Source organism: Haemaphysalis longicornis, unplaced genomic scaffold (genome assembly GCF_048455015.1).
Source record: "Haemaphysalis longicornis isolate Haplotype H1 unplaced genomic scaffold, Haemaphysalis longicornis Haplotype H1 scaffold_8, whole genome shotgun sequence".
NCBI classification, from domain to species: domain Eukaryota; kingdom Metazoa; phylum Arthropoda; class Arachnida; order Ixodida; family Ixodidae; genus Haemaphysalis; species Haemaphysalis longicornis.
Genome location: NW_027526445.1, coordinates 40,298,028 through 40,320,375, shown reverse-complemented (window position 1 = coordinate 40,320,375; position 22,348 = coordinate 40,298,028). Strand labels below are relative to the sequence as shown.

At 48.7% G+C, this 22,348-nt stretch overlaps 1 protein-coding gene across 2 annotated transcripts in view; it reads left to right on the top strand.

Moving 5' to 3' along the window:
- The window catches only part of Hen1 (Hen1 methyltransferase), a 30,728-nt gene extending 10,427 nt beyond the window's left edge, over nt 1-20,301 (top strand). Inside the window, exons 5-6 of one of the 2 annotated variants that reach the window (XM_077680380.1) lie at nt 14,564-14,613; nt 19,936-20,301. In XM_077680380.1, coding sequence (XP_077536506.1) covers nt 14,564-14,613; nt 19,936-19,945 — 60 coding nt within the window. In that variant the 3' untranslated portion in view covers nt 19,946-20,301. Of the gene's footprint in view, nt 1-14,563; nt 14,656-19,935 lie in introns of both variants that reach the window. The other variant, XM_077680381.1, reaches the window with a different exon arrangement.
- The last annotated feature ends 2,047 nt before the right edge of the window (nt 20,302-22,348 follow it).

Below are 22,348 nucleotides of genomic sequence, written 5' to 3'. Positions count from 1 at the left end.
GGTTAGCAAGAGCAAAAGTAAAATCAGTCGAGGACAGTGAGGGTGGCTGGCATAGAGGGCCAGGTTGTAGTTATGCGTGGTATGAAATTAGGTCTAGAAATTCTACTTCTGTCAAATAGTTCACAACCGCTCGCCAGGATTGACAAATTGCCTTGTCCTGATGAACACCGCGTATTACTTGGTATCTTTGCCAAGTGCCCCCCCAGTTTTTAGTTCGGCCAAAGACAGCCAACCGACCCTCTTTATTTCTGCATCACATGTTTAGCATTGGGTCCACTACCCTGATTCAGCAAAAAACTTAGAGGGTATTTCCACCGGGATTCAGAGTTATACTCAGGAACTCAAGAGCATAGCTGATTGAGTCCAGGAGGTGCTGACACAAGATGTCACCTGGGAATATATTGCATTCCATGGGCAGCTCCTGTAATACGCACGAGGCTAAAAGATGGAACCTGGAGGTTTTATGTCCACTGCCACGCTCTCAATTCAGTCGCTGCAAAGGATGTGTACTTGCTTTCTCGAATTTCCTTCAGCCTCCGATTTTCACGTGAGGATTTGTGGTTAGGGTTTTGGCAAATTGCAGCGCACCCTGAGCAAGTAAGAGAAGTACTTTTGGTTACACGGGATATGTAATGTGGGGCACTTTGAACCGTGCAGTGTGCCTGCGAGTGTTGAGTGGTGCACAGACGCAATTTTCTGAGGAATTAAACGGGGAAAACCGTGATGTTTGGCCACACTTTAGTTGAACACATTGTCTTGCTATCGGTTGTGCTCGACTGTGTGAAAAAAGGCTCGCCTCATCCTCCTTAACTCTAGGAAATGATGGTTCAGTGACCTCCAAGCACTCGCGCTTGAATGTTGGTCGACAAAGAAGGCAAGCCACCACACCTGAAGAAGGCTAAGGCTATGAGGGGCTTCTTTGAGGAACCACAGTTGTTCAAGTATCTGACGAGTTTTCAGGTCCTTTGTTTGGATTTCTGTCGTTTTGTTCTGAGATTTGGGGACATTGGTGGTCCTCTCCCGCAGCTGCTCTAGAAAGGTGGCGCCTCTTCTCTGGACTACAAAACGGCATGCCGCGTTCTGTCCACTCAAGTTCCTCCTGACATCGGGACTGATTCTTCGCCAGTTGGACTGCCGAGGCCCCACTTATTTTCTTGATTATTGATTGATTGATTGTAGGGTTTAACACGCCGATGGATGAATTATCTTCACTCACAACGACCGTCCAAAGAAGGTTTCATCAAGGCTTGACCACTGGCCAGACGGGTTTACTTTATCCAACAAGCCAACAGTCCAGTATGCAGAACATTGATTTGATTGATTGTAGGGTTTAACGCGCCATATTGGAGGGCTTCGGATTAATTTTGATCACCTGGAGATCTTTAACGTGCGGCGGAATCTCGTACACACGGGGGGCGTTTTTGCTTTTCGCCTCCATCAGAAAAGCGGCCGCGGCGGCCGGGAATCGATCCGGTGTCCTCGTGCTCAGCAGCACAACGCCTTAGCCACCGAGCCATTGCTGCGGGTCCCCACTATGTTCTTACAGACTCCGGAGGTGTTAGCATCAGAGCCGTGCGTGCTATTTCAACGTCACAACGGTAATCACTGCGTCATTGCATGCGCAAGTCACGCATGCACTTGCGTCTGTTTGATTTCTCCGTTTGTTGTGTGCTTAAAAGTCAGCTATTTGCACAACATTAAAGCTGTGCAGGAAAGCCGGGCACAAGGTAGAGGGGGTGGGGTCACGGGGCAACTACAGGTGCAAGAGAAAATTGTTACACGGTGGGATTAGGGTGAACCATGCTTTATCGTATGTTGTGAGCATGGTACGAGTGTGCTGAAGGCCAGCAGTTTCTTTTAGCACACCAGTGTAAGTTTTTTTTGACAGCAGAGCTATTCAGGCCAACACAAATTCATCCAACGGGCCCAAAAAACCTCGAAGCCTGAAGAAAAAAATGTGGTTAGGGAAATCACAGAACTCGAACCCGGAATCTTTACGTCGCGAAACTGTAAACCTAACCACTGGGCTACAACCCCAAAGGCCCGAGGAGTACGGGGTTAGTGGCAGTGGAGAACAATAACATGCGCAGCCAATTGCAAAGAAAAAAAAAATGTTTCCTGTGGTTGTAGTTGAGCCTGGGTGCCTCGCAATATAAAAGCATTTCTTTTTCTTTTTTTTTTTCGCATTGTGCGCGGGGGGGGGGGGGGGGGGTGTCGGTGCCTACTGCTTATTTTTTTTTTTTTGTCAAAAAATTGTCATCACCAACTTCAGCCAATGTTTCACCGAAATGTGACATTTCCTTGTTCGCTTTCTTTTCTTGCTACTGTAGACCACCTTTAGCCAGTCGGAAACGTGCTAACAAGCCTGTTTCTGTTAGGAATGATTAGAAATAAAGTAGAGAACCAGTTCTTACAAAAGCAGGTTTACAAAAATGCCCTTGGAACTGTTGCAAAGCATCAAATGGAAGGTGTGGTTGGCTCAGCACGATGCTTTAAGGTGTGCAGGAGGTTCTCGATTTCTGGAACAGCATTAGTACCTAAGAGCAGCTGTTGCTAGACATAGCAAACAATTTTGGTGCCCGCTTTGCGAAAACTTTTCCAGTAAGCTGAAAGCTGCTCACCCCAGGCTTATGGACTGTGGGTATTTGCTTTCAGTGCCTGGACAGGTATGATTTGACACGACTTTTTCAACCTTGCTATCGGCGTAAGTCGGGTGTTTTTATTAATGAAATCTTTGGACTGCAACCCCAGAGCATGCATCAGACAAGCTGCAAAGGCCTAGGAGTTGTTTTACGTTGGTATTGAAGGTACCACCACGAGCGTGTCCACCGCAAGAGGCTCATATTTGATGCCTCGCGTACTTGTTTACTTTCATAAAATGTGATCTGCATTGAAGTCCAGCAATTGGCTGTCTGAATACTTTCTCAGTGCCCTGTAGCAATGCCAATAAGTGAGCCAATGAAATTGCCAAAAGAAAAGAAAGAAGAAAAGTGAAAAAATTACGCCCACCTCCCCTCGCGGGAACCCTGGTGTGATGCGACGCTGAGGGGGGTTCAAGCGTAAGCGGAGAGCAACCGTCGACCGAAAGGCCGCCGGAGAGCGGCACACCGGTTATATGCGCAGCGCGCCCGAAGAAGAGGAGACCGCAGAGAGAGAGAGTGCCGCGGCTATGGCGCAACACAATCCACTTTAATCCAATCCAAGCCAAGCCAATCCAAGCCAATCCAATTGAATGCAATCCAATGCCCCTCGCGAGAGAGTGTCTGCTATCGGAGAGGAGAGGGGGAGAGTGGCTGCGGACAACAACGGACGCACGCAGGAAGGACAGGGCCGCCGACAAGAGATGCTCTGAGTGTCGCATCTAAAATGAAGGATCATGTTATAGCCTCGTGTCATTGGTGATAGACAATTGACAGATCTGAGATTTCTGTTGTATGTGCCTACAGTTTTCCAACCGACGTATGACTCAAATGCCTTGGATAGCTGAAGGCAGGGGATCCAGTTATAAACTGGCAGTCTGTTGTTTGTATTTGCTATTTATGAAGAAATCCTTTTCGTGTCTCAAATCTTGTTAGCTATTCCAAGCAGGAGAAATGAGAGAGCATTTTGTGGACAACTGCTAATAATGCCGCGAACCATACATTGGGTTTGTTTATTTGTGTTTTGCTTTTACCGTCCGGCTGCGCCGGTCTGTGTTATCTCTGCGCCAAGGGAAGCGCGTGTTCCATTCTTTCTTTCTGTGCCGCATGTGTTATCTGTTGTGATAGGGAGAGCATTCCGATCTAACGTGAACAGCCCAGAATAATCTTCTTGGATCTACTATGTTCTCGATGCGAATCGACGTTTCGAGAACCACGCGCGCCAAAAGATAAAAAGCCTGCAGTGCGGACGCCGGGGCATTCGATTCGACGACACTCGCCTGTGCAAGTCACTTTGTTGACCGCTGCTTCGCCGCCTCTGTATTCTTTTGAGTTGTTAGGGGAGCACAAGTTCGCTCCAATAAACGTGTTTCTCATTCAACACCACTGCATCGTCCTTGTCTTCGTGACATCTGGTGGAGGTGCGGGGTACGCACCCTTCATGCCCACTACAACCTCGAAAAGCCGCCAAGCCAGTCCAACAAGAGCCAGCCCCCGCCTGCAAGATTTACCGCCCGAGTTCGGTCTTCTGCCAGAAGGGCCCAAGAGAAGGAACGCTGCAACCAACACCATGGTGCAAGAAACAACGTCGCCAATCATCCTGCAGCAGCCCCGAGAACCGCCATCGTTCCGAGGAGCCCCCGCAGAAGACCCAGAAGAATGGTTGGAGAAGTTGGAGCGCGTCCGCATCTTCAACAGGTGGGACGACGAAGAAACTTTCCGGCATGTCTTCTTTTACTTAGAAGATGCTGCTCGAACTTGGTTCGAGAACCATGAGAGCTCTTTGACCGACTGGACTCAATTCAAGAGGGAGTTCCTTAAGACCTTCACTACCGTGGTGAGAAAAGAGCGAGCTGCGCTTTTGCTTGAAACTCGAACGCAGCACCCCAACGAAGGAGTCGTGATTTTCATTGAAGAGATGAAGCGACTTTTTCGTCGTGCGGACCCTGAAATGACCGAGGAAAAGAAGCTCAGGTTTCTAATGCGAGGAGTGAAGCAAGAGCTTTTTGCTTGTCTAGTCCGTAACCCTCCGAAGACAGTGGCCGAATTCGCGTCTGAGGCGGCCGCGATGGAGAAGACGCTAGAAATTCGAACGAGGCAGTACGACCGCCCTGTCAACGCGCTGTTCTCGGAGACCATCGGTGCTGCAAATGGAAGCTCCGATACATTGCGAGAGACCATCCGAGCAGTGGTCAGGGAGGAGCTTCGGAAGCTTTTTCCAACGACGCCGCAACCTCAAGTGGCTTCCCTGACCGACGTAATCCGAGAAGAAGTCCAAAACGCACTGGGAACTTCTACGCCGTCGGAAGCACCCCGCGAACCACAAGCCATGACCTACTCCTCGGCTGTTCGTCAACCCCGCCCTGCTCCAACCCGTCGTCAAGAGGCTGAGCCATACCGCCGTCCAACGCCGCCCGCCCGACGCCCTGTAGACCAATACCAGACGCCAAGGAAGACCGACGTGTGGCGAACGCCCGATAATCGCCCGCTGTGCTACCACTGCGGAGAGGCCGACCACATCTACCGTCGCTGTCCCTACAAAAGGCTCGGTTTGCGAGGGTTCTCCGTCGACGCCCCACGCCCCCGATACGGCCAGCGCCCTGCTGAGATCGAAGAATACCTCTCCAACACCAACGGAGGACCAGCCCGCTTCAACCGTTCACCGTCGCCCTACCCGTCTCAGTCACCAAACCGCCGCAGCACTGCTGACTTCTCACGTGGAAGGTCACCCAGCCCACGCGGGGGAAACTAAAAGCAGCAACTTCGGGAGGTAAAGTTGCACAACGGCGGAAAAATGAAAACCCTCCAACGACGCAGCGACTCGCTGAAGACCATCATTCACGACATGCCCTCATCCCGACGACCCGACCTAGCCCTAACGAGACTCCTGAACACGACGACAGCTACACGGCGCGACGCGTACCCGACCTGACCAAGACGTCCGTTGAGAAGACGACGACAACGACGATGCACAGTGCCCGAGCATCAACACGTACAAGCAGAGATACGACGCCCCGACGAACCCGCAACTCGAGGACGACTGCATCTGACGTCAAGGTGTCCATCGACGGCTTTGACGTAGTCGCCCTCGTAGACACGGGAGCTGACTATTCGGTAATGAGCGGACCATTTGCGTCTAAACTGAAGAAAGTTATGACCAGATGGGACGGTCCGCACATACGCACAGCAGGAGGCCACCTCGTGACGCCAAGTGGAACGTGCACATCGCGCGTCACCATAGACGGCACAACGTACCCTGCAGCGTTCGTCGTTCTGCCTAACTGCTCCCGCGACGTGATTCTCGGAATGGACTTTTTGACGGACAACGGCGCAATAATTGATCTGCAGACCAAGTCGATAACATTTTCCTCCAATCACTCCACGACGCCGCAGCCGAAACCCGATCACCGTGCTGCTGTCAGGATCGCCGACGATCACATCACCCTGCCACCCCGCGCAAGCTTGATGATCGCCGTCTACTGTGAGGATGCTGCTTCTGACATCGACGCTATCGTAGAGAGTGATCGAAGGTTGCTTCTCGACCGCGGTGTCTCCGTCGCAAGAGGCATTGCGCACTTTAAGCAACGCCAATCTCACGTTTTGGTCACTAATTTCACCGAAGAGTACCAGCATTTAAACAAGGGAGCTGCAATTGCGTTCCTCGAAGAAACGCAAGAAGCAAGTGATGTGATCGCAGTCGCCGACTTTGAACGCACACCCGTAGAAACATTCAAGCTCCCGCAGCCATTCGACGTGAATCCGGCGCTACCGCAAGAACAACGGAAAAAATTATTGGCTTTGCTGCGTCGCTATAGCGAATGTTTTTCGTCGAGCGCAAAACTACGTCAGACCCCTCTAGCGAAGCACCGAATAATAACCGAAGATGGAGCCCGACCTACCCGACAGTCACCGTACCGCGTCTCTTCACACGAACGGGAAGCCATCCGGACTCAAGTCGACGACATGCTGAGCGATGACATTATACAGCCATCGAAAAGCCCCTGGGCTGCGCCCGTCGTACTCGTAAAGAAAAAAGACGGCACATTAAGGTTTTGCGTTGACTACCGGCGACTGAACAAAATCACGAAAAAGGACGTGTACCCCCTCCCCCGAATCGACGACGCCCTCGACCACCTCTGCCACGCGAAGTACTTCTCATCGATGGACCTGAAGACCGGCTACTGGCAAATTGAAGTGGACGAGAGAGACCGAGAGAAGACTGCATTCATAACCCCAGACGGCCTATACGAGTTCAAGGTGATGCCGTTTGGGCTGTGCACAGCACCAGCGACGTTTCAAAGAGTCATGGACACTGTGCTAGCTGGCCTTAAGTGGCACACCTGCCTCGTATACCTCGACGACGTAGTGGTATTCGCCCGGACTTTCGACGAACACCTTGCAAGGTTGGAGTCTGTACTCGAGGCCATTCGTACGTCGGGGTTGACGCTGAAGCCTGAAAAGTGCCGTTTCGCATACGGGGAACTCAAGTTCTTGGGCCACGTCGTCAACGCCGCGGGAGTCCTACCTGACCCGGCAAAAACTTCAGCCATTGCGAACTTCCCAAGGCCAAAAGACAAGAAGGGCGTGCGGAGATTTCTCGGGCTGTGCGCATACTACCGGCGCTTCGTCGCAAACTTCGCACGCATTGCAGAGCCACTCACGCGCTTGACGAAAGATAGCACCCCTTTCAGCTGGGAAAACGACCAAGAAAAAGCATTCGGCGAGCTGCAAAAACGCCTGCAAAGCCCGCCCGTGCTCGCTCATTTCGACGGAAATGCCGAAACGGAAATGCATACGGACGCCAGTGATATAGGCTTGGGTGCCGTCCTTGTCCAAAAGCAAAGCGGCTGCGAAAGGGTAATCGCCTATGCTAGCCGTGGTCTGTCGAAGGAGGAGAAAAACTATTCTGCCTCTGAGAAAGAGTGCCTGGCTATTATATGGGCGATTTCAAAATTTCGCCCATACGTGTATGGAAGGCCATTCAAGGTTGTAACAGACCACCATGCGCTGTGTTGGCTCGCCAATTTGAAGGACCCCTCTGGCCGTCTTGGGCGGTGGAGCTTGCGCCTGCAGGAGTTCGACGTTACAGTCGTTTATAAATCCGGCAGGAAACACTCCGACGCCGACTGCCTGTCCCGCGCCCCCGTCGACCCACCACCACAAGACTCTGATGAAGACAGCGCGTTCTTCGGGATCGTGACGGAGAGCGACCTAGCCGCCCAGCAGCGTGCCGACCCCGACTTACGCGTCATAATCGAGTACCTCGAGGGATGCAACGTTGCCGTTCCTAGGACCTTCAAACGCAGTTTACCAGCATTCAGCCTAAGAAACTCCGTCCTTGTGAAGAAGAATTTCAGCCCCGGAACAAGAGCGAATTACCTTCTCGTCATCCCCGCGGACCTTCGTGACGAAATTTTGGAAGCGTGCCACGACGACCCGTCTTCCGGACATCTGGGCACAGCCCGCACTATTGGAAAAATCAAGGCGAGGTACTACTGGCCCGGCCTTACCTCTGACGTCACCCACTACGTCCGGAGCTGCCGTGACTGCCAGCGACGAAAAACGCCGCCGACAAGACCCGCCGGACTTCTGCAACCGATCGCCGTCCCATCGAGACCATTTCAACAGATTGGAATGGACCTTTTAGGCCCGTTCCCTACGTCACGATCACAGAACAAGTGGATTGTCGTAGCGACAGACTACATGACGCGCTACGCAGAGACCGCCGCTCTTCCGAGCGGGACTGCACAAGAAGTGGCGAAGTTCTTTATAAGCCAAGTTGTGCTGCGACATGGAGCCCCGGAAGTCCTAATCACAGACCGCGGAACGGCATTTACTGCGGAGCTGATGCAAGGAGTATTACGCTACAGCAACACGGATCACCGAAGAACGACGGCGTACCACCCCCAAACGAACGGACTAACAGAACGTCTGAACAAGACAATCGCAGATATGCTGTCAATGTACGTTGACGTTGAACATAAGACTTGGGACGAAGTGCTCCCGTATGTCACGTTTGCGTACAACACGGCTATCCAGGAGACGACACAGCTGACGCCGTTCGAGCTTGTCTACGGTAGAAGGCCGACTACGATGCTCGACGCCATGCTTCCGCACGTAGAAGACGACGACCTGAACGCCGACGTCCACGGATATCTTCAACGTGCGGAGGAGGCCCGCCAGCTCGCTCGAGTTCGTATAACGGACCAGCAGCTGGTGGATGCGGGCCGCTACAACCTCCGACGCCGAGACGCCGAGTACCAACCAGGGGATCGTGTGTGGGTTTGGACTCCCATCCGACGACGCGGACTCAGTGAGAAGCTCCTGCGACGGTATTTCGGACCCTACCAGATTCTACGACGTGTTGGCCAACTTACCTACGAAGTGATCCCCGATGGTGACTCCGGCACATCACGACGACGCACGCGGCCTGAAGTCGTCCACGTGGTTCGCTTAAAACCTTTCTACGGACGATGACGAACTTTTATTTTCATTTGTTCGGACTGTCGCTTATGTTAGCATCGGGTCGATGCACTCTTAGAGGGGGGGGTAATGCCGCGAACCATACATTGGGTTTGTTTATTTGTGTTTTGCTTTTACCGTCCGGCTGCGCCGGTCTGTGTTATCTCTGCGCCAAGGGAAGCGCGTGTTCCATTCTTTCTTTCTGTGCCGCATGTGTTATCTGTTGTGATAGGGAGAGCATTCCGATCTAACGTGAACAGCCCAGAATAATCTTCTTGGATCTACTATGTTCTCGATGCGAATCGACGTTTCGAGAACCACGCGCGCCAAAAGATAAAAAGCCTGCAGTGCGGACGCCGGGGCATTCGATTCAACGACACTCGCCTGTGCAAGTCACTTTGTTGACCGCTGCTTCGCCGCCTCTGTATTCTTTTGAGTTGTTAGGGGAGCACAAGTTCGCTCCAATAAACGTGTTTCTCATTCAACACCACTGCATCGTCCTTGTCTTCGTGACAATAATAATGTTGCCTTTTTCTCTTGTGCATCATGAATAATTTTTGTTTTTTTCCTTTGGAGGAAGGAAGGGAAGGGGGCATAATGGTTTTCGTTTCTTTGTGAAGCTAACGACTTTATGGCCAACATTTACGTGCTGATGTGCACATATTTTGCTGAGCTGTCGCACCTGTTTTCTTTCTTTTTTTACTCTAACATAATTGCGCTGGATGAGCACTGCAATGAGTTTTTGTATCTGTCGCGTTTTTTCATCGCTCAATGCGGCTACCGAACTTCATGGAATGAAAACTATTCGTTGATAAGCAATATGGACAGCTTAGTTCAACTAACTCGCATCTGGAAGGGATTCACATAAAATAGCAAAATAGTAAAGGTGTGGGAATACCAAACAGTAGGTTTCGAATCGAATGAGAAAGAAAGCCGAAAATCAAATTTAATATTGAACGTCAATTTTTTTTCTCAGCATCAATCTCTCATTGCTTTCTGTGCAAAACCAGAAGCTACTTCACATGTTTAGGAGTCATGGTGTTCTTTTTAAACCAAAAGAACACAGTTTTCGACACTCAGTCGCAGCAGTCCACTCGCCAAACAACTATGAGGCGGCACTTCAGAAATTCAGAGCGGACACGGCACGCATTTTAAAAATGACTTGCACTGTAGTTTTTGTACTGCAATCATAGGCAATGACTAGACAGTGCCTTGTAACTCCAAAGCGAGCACTTTGCAGGCATGAACAACATGACGCGAAAACACGGCGCAACCACAATTGCGGAGCAGAGTAAGGCACTTCTTCGGAAGCATATGGGGAGCGTGAAGCATTAACGATATGTTGCAGAAACAAAGCTCACACTACAGGCGCCGTGCACAAGCCTGTGCTCTTCCCTGTGGTCGAAAAAAAAAAACACTCAATAAGCATAAACCAACTGCATTAAAAAAAGCCAGAACCTCTGTTGATTTTAAATTAACGGAGGCGCTGTCACAAGCACGACAAAAGCGGCTTCGATCACAGCGCTTCTCACCCGTCCTAGCTCCTGGTTATTGCATTTTGTTTTTGTCTAAGGGCAATGCGCTGGGCAGTACAGCAAACACAGCTTTTGGGCACACACCTGAACAAATACAGTGCAGTGCAACCCACTGAAAACAATATTAACAAAACTGGAAAATCTCATCGTAAACCAACTATCGTTATGTGTACTGACAAAAAAAAAAATGCTCGTGTACTTCCCTGTGCATGTTCTTAGTTACTCGCTAAGTGGGGTGAATCGAGTCAAACTGCACGAGACATGGTAAAGAACACTTTATTACAGGGGTACATGAATTAGCAGAAAATTGTTTAGCTGTGATTAAAGAAGTCTGAAATTTGCGCTTGCTTGAGCGGCAGCCCCAGCTTGACAATTGCTGCTCACATCGCTTCCAATTGTTGCCTGCTTGTGTGCGGCAGTCCTTTGGCATGCAAGAAACCAACCAGCGACTCTGTGGACTGCAGGGCATGTTGTGAAAACGTGGCAGTTGTTGTGGTGGTCGCAGATGTTCCAGTAACGAGTGGTCTAGAACCATTGGTAAAGAGACTCTTCGACGTCACCGTACAGGGGATCTCTAACCTTATTTCGCTGGTCATCTGTCCTCTGGTGCCGGCCTTCTTGGATAAATCTTTAGCTTTTCTGATGGTCAAAACTGTCGACTGCGAAAGCCCGTGTTTTTTGCGAGGCTTCCGCGCTTGAAACCCTGCCGGAGATCCCGATGAATTTGCTGCTTCGCAACAAGAGATGTTGCCTTGCGCCATTGCGCTTAGTGTGCACCGTCTCTGCAATTGCGATGACGATAACACTTAATTCCTAACTGGATGTAACGCCCCCTCACGGATTTCTCTGCGCCAGTCCGTTTGTGGAACCTGGGACATCATTGTCCTCCAAGTGTTCCATTTCAATCAAGTGTTCCACAAGTGTTCCACATTCAATCAACCAATCAATCAATCAATCAATCAATCAATCGAAACCACTATAGGATGTTGACACAGACCGCGTGACACGCTGAAGCTAGGGGGCTCTGTTCATCTACTCAAGAAGGTAGCACAATCAAATTTCAAACGCTTCTTGTAAGCCCTAGGAGGTGGCAGCACCTCCCAGTGAGCGTGCGTCATCATTATGGCTGGTAATTTCAAACGGAGACTTCCTTGTGGGACGGGAAACCACTGCCCCACGTATGCGGCGAAAACCCTCAAAAGGACAAAGATTCTGAGGTGGTCAAAATTAATACGGAGAAGCCCTCCACTCGTCCGCACCTCGTAGCCCAAGTACGGCTTTGGAGAATTAAACCCCCGAAATCTGATTTCTGGGGGGTTTCAGGTTTAAGGGGACAGAGTTGTAATTTGGGAACAGAGGAACAACAGTGTTAACATAATGGTGACGGAGAGGAGGAGAAATTGACATTTATTGGAGCAAGATGCTATAGCGACAAGGATGTGATCAGCCACCTATGTCAAGGAGGCCATGAGCCTACATTGAATCCAGGGCTCATTGCACCAGGGCTTCTTGAACTTCCAGCACCGAGCTGGTCAGCACAGATTCCCACTGCTCAAGGGATGGGTTGTTAAAGACATTTTTATTGAAGCTTTTTAAGAGCTTCTTGGGCTACTTAAATGCGAATACTGTCTCTCTCTCTCTTTCTCTGTCCCTCGATTCATTTGCTAGGTCAAAAGGTGAAATTAGTTTTTGAGTGAGACATTTGTGTAGGCAAAGCACTTTCAATTTAATAAACCTAGAAAGATGCTCCATATTCGTCAACATTGTCCGGCAAAAAAAAAAAAAAAAAGATATTGGGGTCATTTGAGGAAGCGCGTCAATGCACAACTGTTGTTTAGAGTATTCTGTTAATTAAATTATGTGTGCTCACCCGCCGCGGTGGCTCAGTGGCTAAGGCGTTGTGCTGCTGAGCACGAGGTCACGGGTTCGATTCCCGGCCCTTCCCTTCTTCGCTCTTCCCTTCTTCGCTCTCCCCAGAGGTGTCGTTTCTTTCGCAACGACGCCTGTCGTATGCCAGTCCTACTATGCAGGAGGAATGCCTGCACGCGCGGAATTTAAGCACCCGTGCGCAGCCGGAATAGACGGCGCAGATAATCGCACGCCACCGCATATATGGCGATCGCTTATTCCCTATCGGGGGGCGTTTATTCTGACATTATGAAGACCCGCTAAAAATATTGTACTAACCCAGCAGATGTAAGACGCAACTGAACGACGACGACTTTAGAATCACCAAAGAATGAGCAAGAGTACCTAATATGAAACGCCACAACATGCAGTCTAGCGTGATTCTGCTTACGACAAACCGATGCAGCGCAAATATTACCCTCTGTTGTTGGCCCGCTCTCCGGCCGCCTGCTTAATTATTTATGCCGCTTCTGCGCACGAACAATGCTTACAAGGGTCGCCCAGAGTCTCCATCGGCAAACGGCAATGAGACACACATTTCTATGCCAGTGACTGAATTGGACGGCTGCCCTGTTGTAATAAGTGTACAAAAACACTGTCATCTTGATAAGGCACCCAAGAATATCAAACGCAACCTTCATTGTAACCCATACCGCAACTTACCGCCTGATGTTCACTGTCGCTCTACGGTCGTGTTATCTCGTCGATAACGCCGTGGACTCCAAATAAAATGCTACGATTTGTATGGCTGCAATTTTGGGCCTTCTCCTAGAGTTCCCGGCGTTTTTTTTTTTTTCTTTAAGCGGCTGACCAGCAAAACAACTGGCTCGTCAAACCTTTTCTTTTGGCGAGTCATCACGACAGAGATATAGAGTCCGGACGAATTCAAATATCGCGAAATGAAGGCTTGTGAAAAGACCGCACTGTCAGGGCCTCAATCTTGAGCAGATTGCTACGTCGCGGGCAGTCGCGGGTGATGTTATCGCGTTTCTGTTATTTTCTGATGAGCGTGTGAGTGCCGGTCCGTGTTCTAGGCACACTCTGTTTTGGACGTAAGTTGGAGAACGGCGAGAAAGCTGCGGCAACTTTTATAATCGCTAGTGATCAGAACCAGTTGCTCCTTTCGCCTTTTGTAAAACCTGTTAAAACACAGCCGAATTGGTGTTCACAAATTTACAAAACGGAGTCACTTTTTCGGCAAGCACTGCGCAAAAGGTAGTGTTTGTATAGCAGCCATATGTCTATATGTGCGCTCTACATTTTGTTTTCCCGCCGTGCAAACCAATCCTTAACGCATCTTTGCCGTGCCGTACGACCACTCAATTCCTTCGGGTTCGGGTTGCCCAGAAGGTGCTGTCGAACAAGTTAATCAAGCCGTGTGAAGGAGGAGCGCAATGAACGCGAAGCGGCGCCAACGCAGGCCCAAAACACTCCGTGCCCAAAACTACCGTCGCCGAAGCAGACGACAAAAGCCGACGAAATGCGTTTTCCGCCAACGCGCCCGCTGGCGCACGGGGAACGCCGGCCGCTTAGCCGCCGGACTATTCGCTGCGCCATCTACATTGCGCTCCGCGAGTGATGGACTTTAAGAGCCCGCAGGAGAGAGCGAAGTCGGTGCTCCTGTTTATCTTGCTCCGTGGGCACGCCTCATCGCTGGCGTTGCGTCGGTGCGTTAAACCCTACAATCAATCAGTCAATAAAACATGTGTGCTCGATTTTTGTGACAGCAAATGGGGGAAAAAAACGTATTGAAGACTATTTTTTAACCACAAGATACAAACAAGGCTGGTCCCTGAGCATTGTGCTTATACTAGTTCGAGGGCTAAGTCCCAACAGACGGGGTGGTGCAGTGTGAGCACAGCAAAACTGAGCACCACAAACCTCTAATGTGGGCAGATGGTGCATGCAAGGCTGTAGCCCACGGGCAGGGGCGGCAGTTGATTATCGCCTTTTGACGACATTTGCAACGACGCGAGCAGATGTGCAACCAGTTTTGTTTGTGTCTTTCCTGTCTTGCAGGTATTCGAAACTACTCATCCGGGCCGCGACGATCCAGAGTTCCCCATCAGGTGACCACGTCGCACTTGTCGCAAGGCTCGCCAGTTGACAGGGTACCCCACAATGAATGATCATTCACGTCCCAATTGTAAAAAAAAAAAATATGTCGCCACCCCGTCCTGCGAACGTGGATGTCCAGCAAAGCTGTTGTAAGCCACTACAAATGGTGATGGAGGAAGATAAGAAATGTTTCTCGTTGTCCCAGCGGGCTTGTCGCTTGCGCTGGGCTAGTGTCACGAGATAAGGGGTACAGAGTATCGGCACTCTTTTCTTCTATTGTTCCATGCCGCCACCGTGATCGTTGGTCAGTTAGTGTTGCGTGACATAGTTTACACTGTGATGGTTCTTGCGCGTCGCCATTTTTGTTGTGTATGCGTTTTATACGGTTAACTCTGGTAGGCTTAGCTTGTCCTCCCTGTTCTTTCCGAATGCGAATCAAAGATAACATGTGTAACAGCATTTCATCAGCAGAAGTGTGTCCAAAGAGGCTGTTTTGCTGCACTTCGGTAGTGTTAAAGGAGCCATGACGACAAAATACAAGTTGGGTTTATTAGAAACACTGCTTAGTCCCGATAACAACGATACCAATATCTTCGCAATCTTCGAACAAATAACGGAGATATTGAAGAAAACGTGTGAAGCAGTCGCGACCCCCTAGCCAATTTCCCGCAACTTTTCTACGACGTCACCGAACCTTGTTTGTGCGATTGGCGGCTGCCTAAACTGACCTGTCGTGACGACACATGACTGGACGTCTGTAATGGGGCCTCTAGTTCCATTTGACCGCATCACATGAATGCTAACGTGCAGTTAACGCACTGAAAATTGTGTTTTATTGTTGGCCCGTATGACGTCATTCTTGCTCACAACACGTCACTGTGGCGCAAAATTTGAAAGTTTTTAAATACTTCTTGCTTTTTTTTCTTTAAAAAAAAACATCTCTTGTGGCTGTAATGGAGCTGAGTGAGATACTGAATCCTAGTTCTTTCAAAATAAACGAAGTTGTATTTTCTCTTCATGGCTCCTTTAACAAACGACCCATCAAAGTTGACGGCAAGGCTGTAGATGCAGCAATCTTGCAACGCTGATAAACAAAATGGCCACCATTGCTGACTTGCATATCAGTGATGGTACTCTTTCTGCGTAATTATCTTGTTTAATTACCTTTTTACATTTTTTAAATTTTAAATCCCAACATCCATTTTCAATGTATTTAATTTATACCTTTGTGGAGCGGGAAGGGTTTCAGTTCATGAGCCCGTTTAATAAAATTAAGTACCTTATCTGCTGATACTACAATCGGCTTGCAAATACTGTTTCCTGCCTAGCCAGACGCGTGCACTCGGCGTCTTGGGCAAGGACTGCTCTATCTAGTGCTTTCTAGTGACAAGTCCTGCCTAGCCTTCAAACATAATCTGCCAACATAATCTTTACCAGGAAGACATGGTGGGGGGGTCACATTGTTTGCAAGCACCTTATCGTCCATAATGTGGTTTCGATGCTTGTTTTGTGGTTTCCTTTAACGATTAATTCTGAGCTCTATTCTGTATGCCTGATTAGACTGACGCGTGCGCTCAGTGTCTTAGGCTTTGGGGCCGTGGCGTTTTTGCCCATGGAGATCCTTCTTGCACACGGAGATGAAACCATTGGTGGGTAGAGGTATACAGCTTTGCTGTAAGAATTTGCTCTTGCAGCTAAAGTTGCCCCGCACACCTATGTCCGCCTGGTTTTCCCGCACAACTCTAGTGTCATGCAAGAAAGCCCACTGTAGAGCGCACGCCATGCGGAGAAGTCAAACAGGCGTGAGAAAGTGCATGCAAGAAAGGCATTGTTTTGCGGCACCAGAAAAAGAACTGACAACCACAAGCTTGAGCAGTTTGGCTGACACAACTCTCTGGCACCCGGGCCCCTTGCACTGAAGTTCAAAGTGAAGCTTTTGCGAAGGGAAATGGACGTTTACTGAAATTGCAGCCGAATGTCTACTGTACCGCATTCACAAGAAAGCCTTCCAGCTGAAGAACATTTCATCTCACATTCGATGAACTTGGTTCTCTCAATGCTTACTGGTTTCGCGAGAACAGCAGAAGAGGAGGGCACAGCCCTTATTTTCGTACAGGTTTAGGGGCAGTTGAAGATTCTGACAGGTTCATCTACGGCCATGCAAGCTAAATGGTTTCGCGACCAGAGAAACCAAATGCAAGCTTGCGAAAAAAAAAAAAAAAAAAAGCTTTTGATACCACTAAGCCCGAGACAACCAATAGACCTTTTTTCCAGAGCAATCCACACATGCGCGAGCTGCCTATCCACCTTGCCCTAGGAAAAATAAACACCTGACACATCTGGAGAAGGCTTGCTACTTTCTGGCGCTGAACCTTTTTGTACATACCCGCTTTTTCAACAGTTTGCAGTGGCTTTGTTGTATGTACACACGTAGGAAAACAAAAGTTGCAAAGGACAGAAAGGCTGCCTACCCACACAGCAAGCACATGGCTTCCAGTTTGTGAGTTACAAAGCCCCAAAAAGTAAAGAAAACTGCCCTTCGGCCACTGCAGGTTAATTTCGGTAATGTGCACCTGCTTCTGTGGCTTTCACAGGAAAAGTAGGAGTGATGGGGGAGGAGGGGGGGCAATGAGAATGTTCCATGCACAAGTTTTTCGACAGCGATATCTTCCCTGCCTTGACTGCTAGTTTGCTGTGAGGGCCGCTAGGGGGATCAGTACTGGAAAAGTTCATTACAACAAACTCTACCTGGTTGGTGGGCACGTGTTCGCTTCTTCCTCGACCCCGTGAAGGTTTTGAGTGACTAAATAGTTTGAATTGTTTTATTTCTTTGCTTACTGCTTGTGGGCGGCAGAGTCGCAGACCTCGAGTGGCCTACGCGGCTCGGGTAAATTGCTTTGAAAGCCGTGATGATGTGTATTGATGTGCCCGGAAAGCTGCGTTGGGCACAGGAGAGAAATTTTTTAGTTCCTTGGAACCGTGATGGAGTTCTGATACGCAGTTTTCGTGGTAACGATTTTCCCTGCTATGGGTCCCTACCAGGTCGGTAATCATAGAATGGCGCATTAGGGGGTTGATTGCAACGTAAATGATTGCTTACAGCTTCGTTTAGTCATGTCAGTTTCAGTTTGGATGAAACAAATTCTAAGGCAGCTTTATGACCGGAGGGTTCCCTTGACGTCACAGCTCCCGTCGCTCTATATTGCCAGTCTGTACGTGTGGACTAGAGCAAGCCGTGACGTCAGCAGTTTGGTGCAGCGCTTATCGCTTCATACTGATACCAGTGTCAAAAGTGTATCTTTGTTGTGCTTTCTCAAGCGCAAAATGATTAAACTTGATTTAAAGGCCAACTGCACTCAAATTTCACCCTGGCTGAATGCCTTCGACATGCGTAGTAGGTACCACGAGAACTACTGCGACGCGACCGGTAGCTCTGTGCAATGAGTGGTTATTCAGTTTCAGGCACTGACCCCCGCACGCACATGCTCTCACACTCCTCCTGGCTGGCTGAGCCGGGCGCGGTGTCAGCCGGTCCGCACAGCTCGCGCCCTCACGCCAGGCCATCTGGCCGCTCGCGCCGACGGCTGATACGTCACTTCCGCCTGCCCGTAATGGCAGTGTTTTTCCCAGTTTCGTTTTCAAAATTGCCGATTTTTGCTGGTCGCTTGCGGCGTAATTACGCACATTTTAGGCGTCATACTTCGTACATCACGGTCTTTTTAGTCATACTATGCAGGAACAGTGATTTTGCGCGGTCGAAATTTTGAGTGCAGTGTGCCTTTAAATGTGTTCTACTGACCGGTTACTGTTGAAACTGCCTGGGAGATACCTCCATATACAAAGAAAGTGTTTCACATAGTTATCTCAGCTTTGAAATTTTGTGTCAGCACTCCTGTGACAATGTTGTCACTTTCTTGACGGGAAGCAGTTCCTGGTATCCCACGTGCCACTGCTATAGAGTGTGCATTTGCTTGACAGCAATGATGCTGATATGCATAACAAAATTTCAGTCCACATTGAAATGCCCAGGTTGTCTAAACTAATCCATTGCCTTCCGTCTAGTGTGGCCTGCGTGTAGTTTCGCCATTTGAAACCCAAATTCTCAAAGTGGAGCAGTTTCTGCAAACGAAAGACAGTTGACATTTGCCTTAATTCCAAAAATTCCTTCCGTGTCTTCCTGTTAAAGTTGCGCAGCTCCTATCTTCTTCTGTTGCTGTGTGACTGCAACTAATGTGGTGGGAGTTGAATTCTCCTTTGCGGAAACTTGTACCAAGAACTGTCTCCTCCCACTGCAAGTTGTCGATTAGTTCCCTTTTTCGCGAGGCCAACAACTAGCCTGCTGGTTGGTTCAGTTGATGTGGCAGTGGTTCTGGCTTCATAGCACTGAACTAGATGAATTATAAAAACTGCCAAAGGTGAAAAAGAAGCTATAGACAAGTGCAACAGGTGAATAGAGGGTGAGAAATACATACCTTCCATCAACAATGTTTTTAAAGGGGCCACAAAGCCGAAAACCAAGCTTGGTTCATTAGTAAGACTGCGTTGCCCCAATAACAATGACACCAATCGTATGACAAACTTTGGATAATTATTACAGATTTTGAGGAAGAGAGACGTAGTAGTGACGAATTCCCAGCCACTAGTCTAGTGAGGTCTGTATGGTGTCATGGAATCGTGTTTGGGTGACGGGCAGCCACTGACCAAAGCCACTGCCAAGAAGCGCCAGTGGGCAGTTGTAGGGGTGGGGCCTCTAGTTTTGTTTGTGAGCTGCGCATTAGCACTGAGGTGATACGATCACGCTGGTAACTGTTTTTCATTGCTGGCCCATGTTACGCGACTATAGCACGAGATTGCAAAGTTTTGTAATACTTCTTAGATGTTTTTTTTTTTTTTTTTTCAGTTGAGAAAACGTCTTTCGTGGCTGAATGCACTGCAGGAAAGGAACTTTAAACAATGGTAGGGCACATGACGACCATGACCCAAGAAAAAAAAATCAGAAAACAAAAAAAAAAAAACACTTCGGATGGTTGGAATCGAAACTGGGTTCCTGGCGTTACGAAGCTGACCTCTGTCTGATTGCACCTCCCGGCATGGTCGAAGCAGTTTCGATTTTCAAGGGAAGGGAATTTGATTGCTTCACTTTGAACTACGATGGGGGGGAGCTCAGTTTTCTTGTGAGGGATTCGTTTGCTGTCGTCAGAGTTTGGACTTTTACTCGCGGGTGGTTTGCGCTTTGAACATTGACGACTTGACTTTGATTGCGGTGCATTTCAGCCACCGTTGTCGCTAGATGGGGGGGATTTGAGTCATTTGTCTCTTCTCCTGTTTTGCAGGTATTCGTAACTATTCATCCTGGCCAAGATGATCCAGCATCCGTGGTCAGGTGACCACATCGCAGCTGTTGCTGGCGAGCCGTGGGCAAAAAACGACTGCACATGGCCTCATTCGCTCTTGTTCATTGATCTGCTGTTTTTTTTCCATCAGTTTCAGTCATTGCATGTGTGATGAGGTGTATGCTTCATCAACAGCGGAGCACCTGTCTTAAGTCTCTTTAGTGTTTAAGCTGCACACTGAGTGCAGGTTCCTTTTACTTGTTCAAACAGTGTAAATCAAAACCTAATCAAATATAATGTTTGTATAATGTGAAATTGAATTTGAATGAGAGATATCACACTTGTGGTTGTTGAGTAAAGCGTTCTTGTCCAGTTCAGTTTTATTGGAGAATAAAAAAAAGTTGCTTTTTTTCGTGCTTTTACCTTTCTTGCTTGCTTGCCTTACCTTGGGCAGGAATTTTTTCAGCATGATAAAGCTGCCTTGTGTGAAACCTGTTTTTTTTGTTTCTTTTTGGTTCAAAAATTTTTCATCCTAATGCACATATTATTCCAGGCCCCTTGGTTTCTGTTCACCTCAATGCTATTTCAAACTCGCTTGACTGAAAAGCACATCAAACCATGTTGGCATTTTTGTGAGCGAATCGGTGGAAATGATTTTTGAGCTCGGGCTGTCTGTTTGATTACACCCAAACCCCCACAGAGGTCGTCCCATTCGTTCATAACGTCTTCCACTAAGCTGGTCATCAGTTGATTGATTTACCCGCCACGGTGGCTCAGTGGCTAAGGCGTTGCGCTGCTGAGCACAAGGTCGCGGGTTCGATTCCCGGCCACGGCGGCCGCTTTTTTGATGGAGGTGAAAAGCAAAAACGCCCGTGTGTACGAGATTCCGGCGCACGTTAAAGATCTCCAGGTGGTCAAAATTAATCCGGAGCCCTCCACTACGGCACGCCTCATCGCCTGCGTTGCGTCGGCGCGTTAAACCCTACAATCAATCAATCAATCAATCAATCAGTTGATTGATTTGGATCAGTATCAGGTGTCAGAGCTGTGTGTGGAAGTTAATTCCTTATATAGCGATTAGACATTAGATATGTTTGTTCACTTTGCACGATCCAGCCTTTGTCGACCCACTCGCCTGCATTCCAGCCACCAAAGGCATTTTCTTTAACTGGAAAAACGCGAGAAATGTGGAAAAACTTGCAAATTTTGTGCTGCAGTGACGTACTATTATGGCTGGAGTGACGTCATATGGGGTTGCACTAAAGACGCGGTCATCAATGTGAACTGGATGTTAACATTGAAGTGTCATGATCAAACAAAACTATGGTTCCCACTACAATCGCCCAGTAATTCCTCTTGGCGGTGGTAGTGGTCAGCAGCCACCAATCACACGAGTTTGTGTGACGTAGAGATACCTCCTTACAGTGTGGGGAGTAGCCACTTATCTGTCCTCATTAATTTCTCGGCTACTTGTCTGAAATTTCTCCTTGAACCAGCACAACTTTTATTGGGACGTTTAACGAACTGAACTTGTAGTCTGTCTTGGTGGCCCCTTTAAGGCTGCGTAATTTCCTGTTGTTTTGCATTGAGCTCAAGTTGCTTTGCTGAAGGGGCACCGAGCGGTTGTTCAGCATTAAGTATAGTATTTAGGTATAGTATTATAGCATTAGGTATAGTATAGTATTAAATATAGTATTTGGTTGGGCGCATGGGTGCACTTGGTTCATATGGCCTACCTGGGAATTGATATCATCGAGCAGCCTAGACCGACCGATCGCCCAACTAACTCTCATCTTAGCATATTGTACCATAGGGGCAGGGGTACTGCATAGCTGGCTGCGAGAACCCTCACCACATAGTTTTGTCTGTGGCAAGCTTTTCCAATTCGTTCCATGTCGACTAGTCCTTGCAAGAGTAAAATTCATTGATTGTCATTGCCACAATTTTTTTTCTTTTTCACACTGCAGTTGAGGTACCAGTCTGTTAGTATACTTAGGTAATTTTTGGTACCGTGCTATGTGCGTAAAGTGGAAACCAGTAATGGATGAGAAGCCTGGTTGCTGAGAATCCACTGCTAGGACTGCACAGTGTAAGGCGAACTTTTTTGTGTGCATGTCTTTTGCGCCACATTGCGGGATGATTGCACTTCATCAGAGTTTAAGAGTGCTTTATAAGGCAAGGTGTGCTTGCGACTGAACCACCTGCATTGCACATGGTGTGGTGAGGGTTGTGCTGCTTGCACCGGTGATGTATATAGGTGACTGTTTACAGGCATTGCATGTGCAGGCCTTTCTGAGGTGTGGAGGGGCAAACCAAAGTGTGGGCTAGGTCACAGTGGTTTGGCTGCTCTTCATCCTGCATTTCTGTTCTCTGAATTCTTAGTAGATTTGCAAGCTAATGGGAAAGTTTGCGT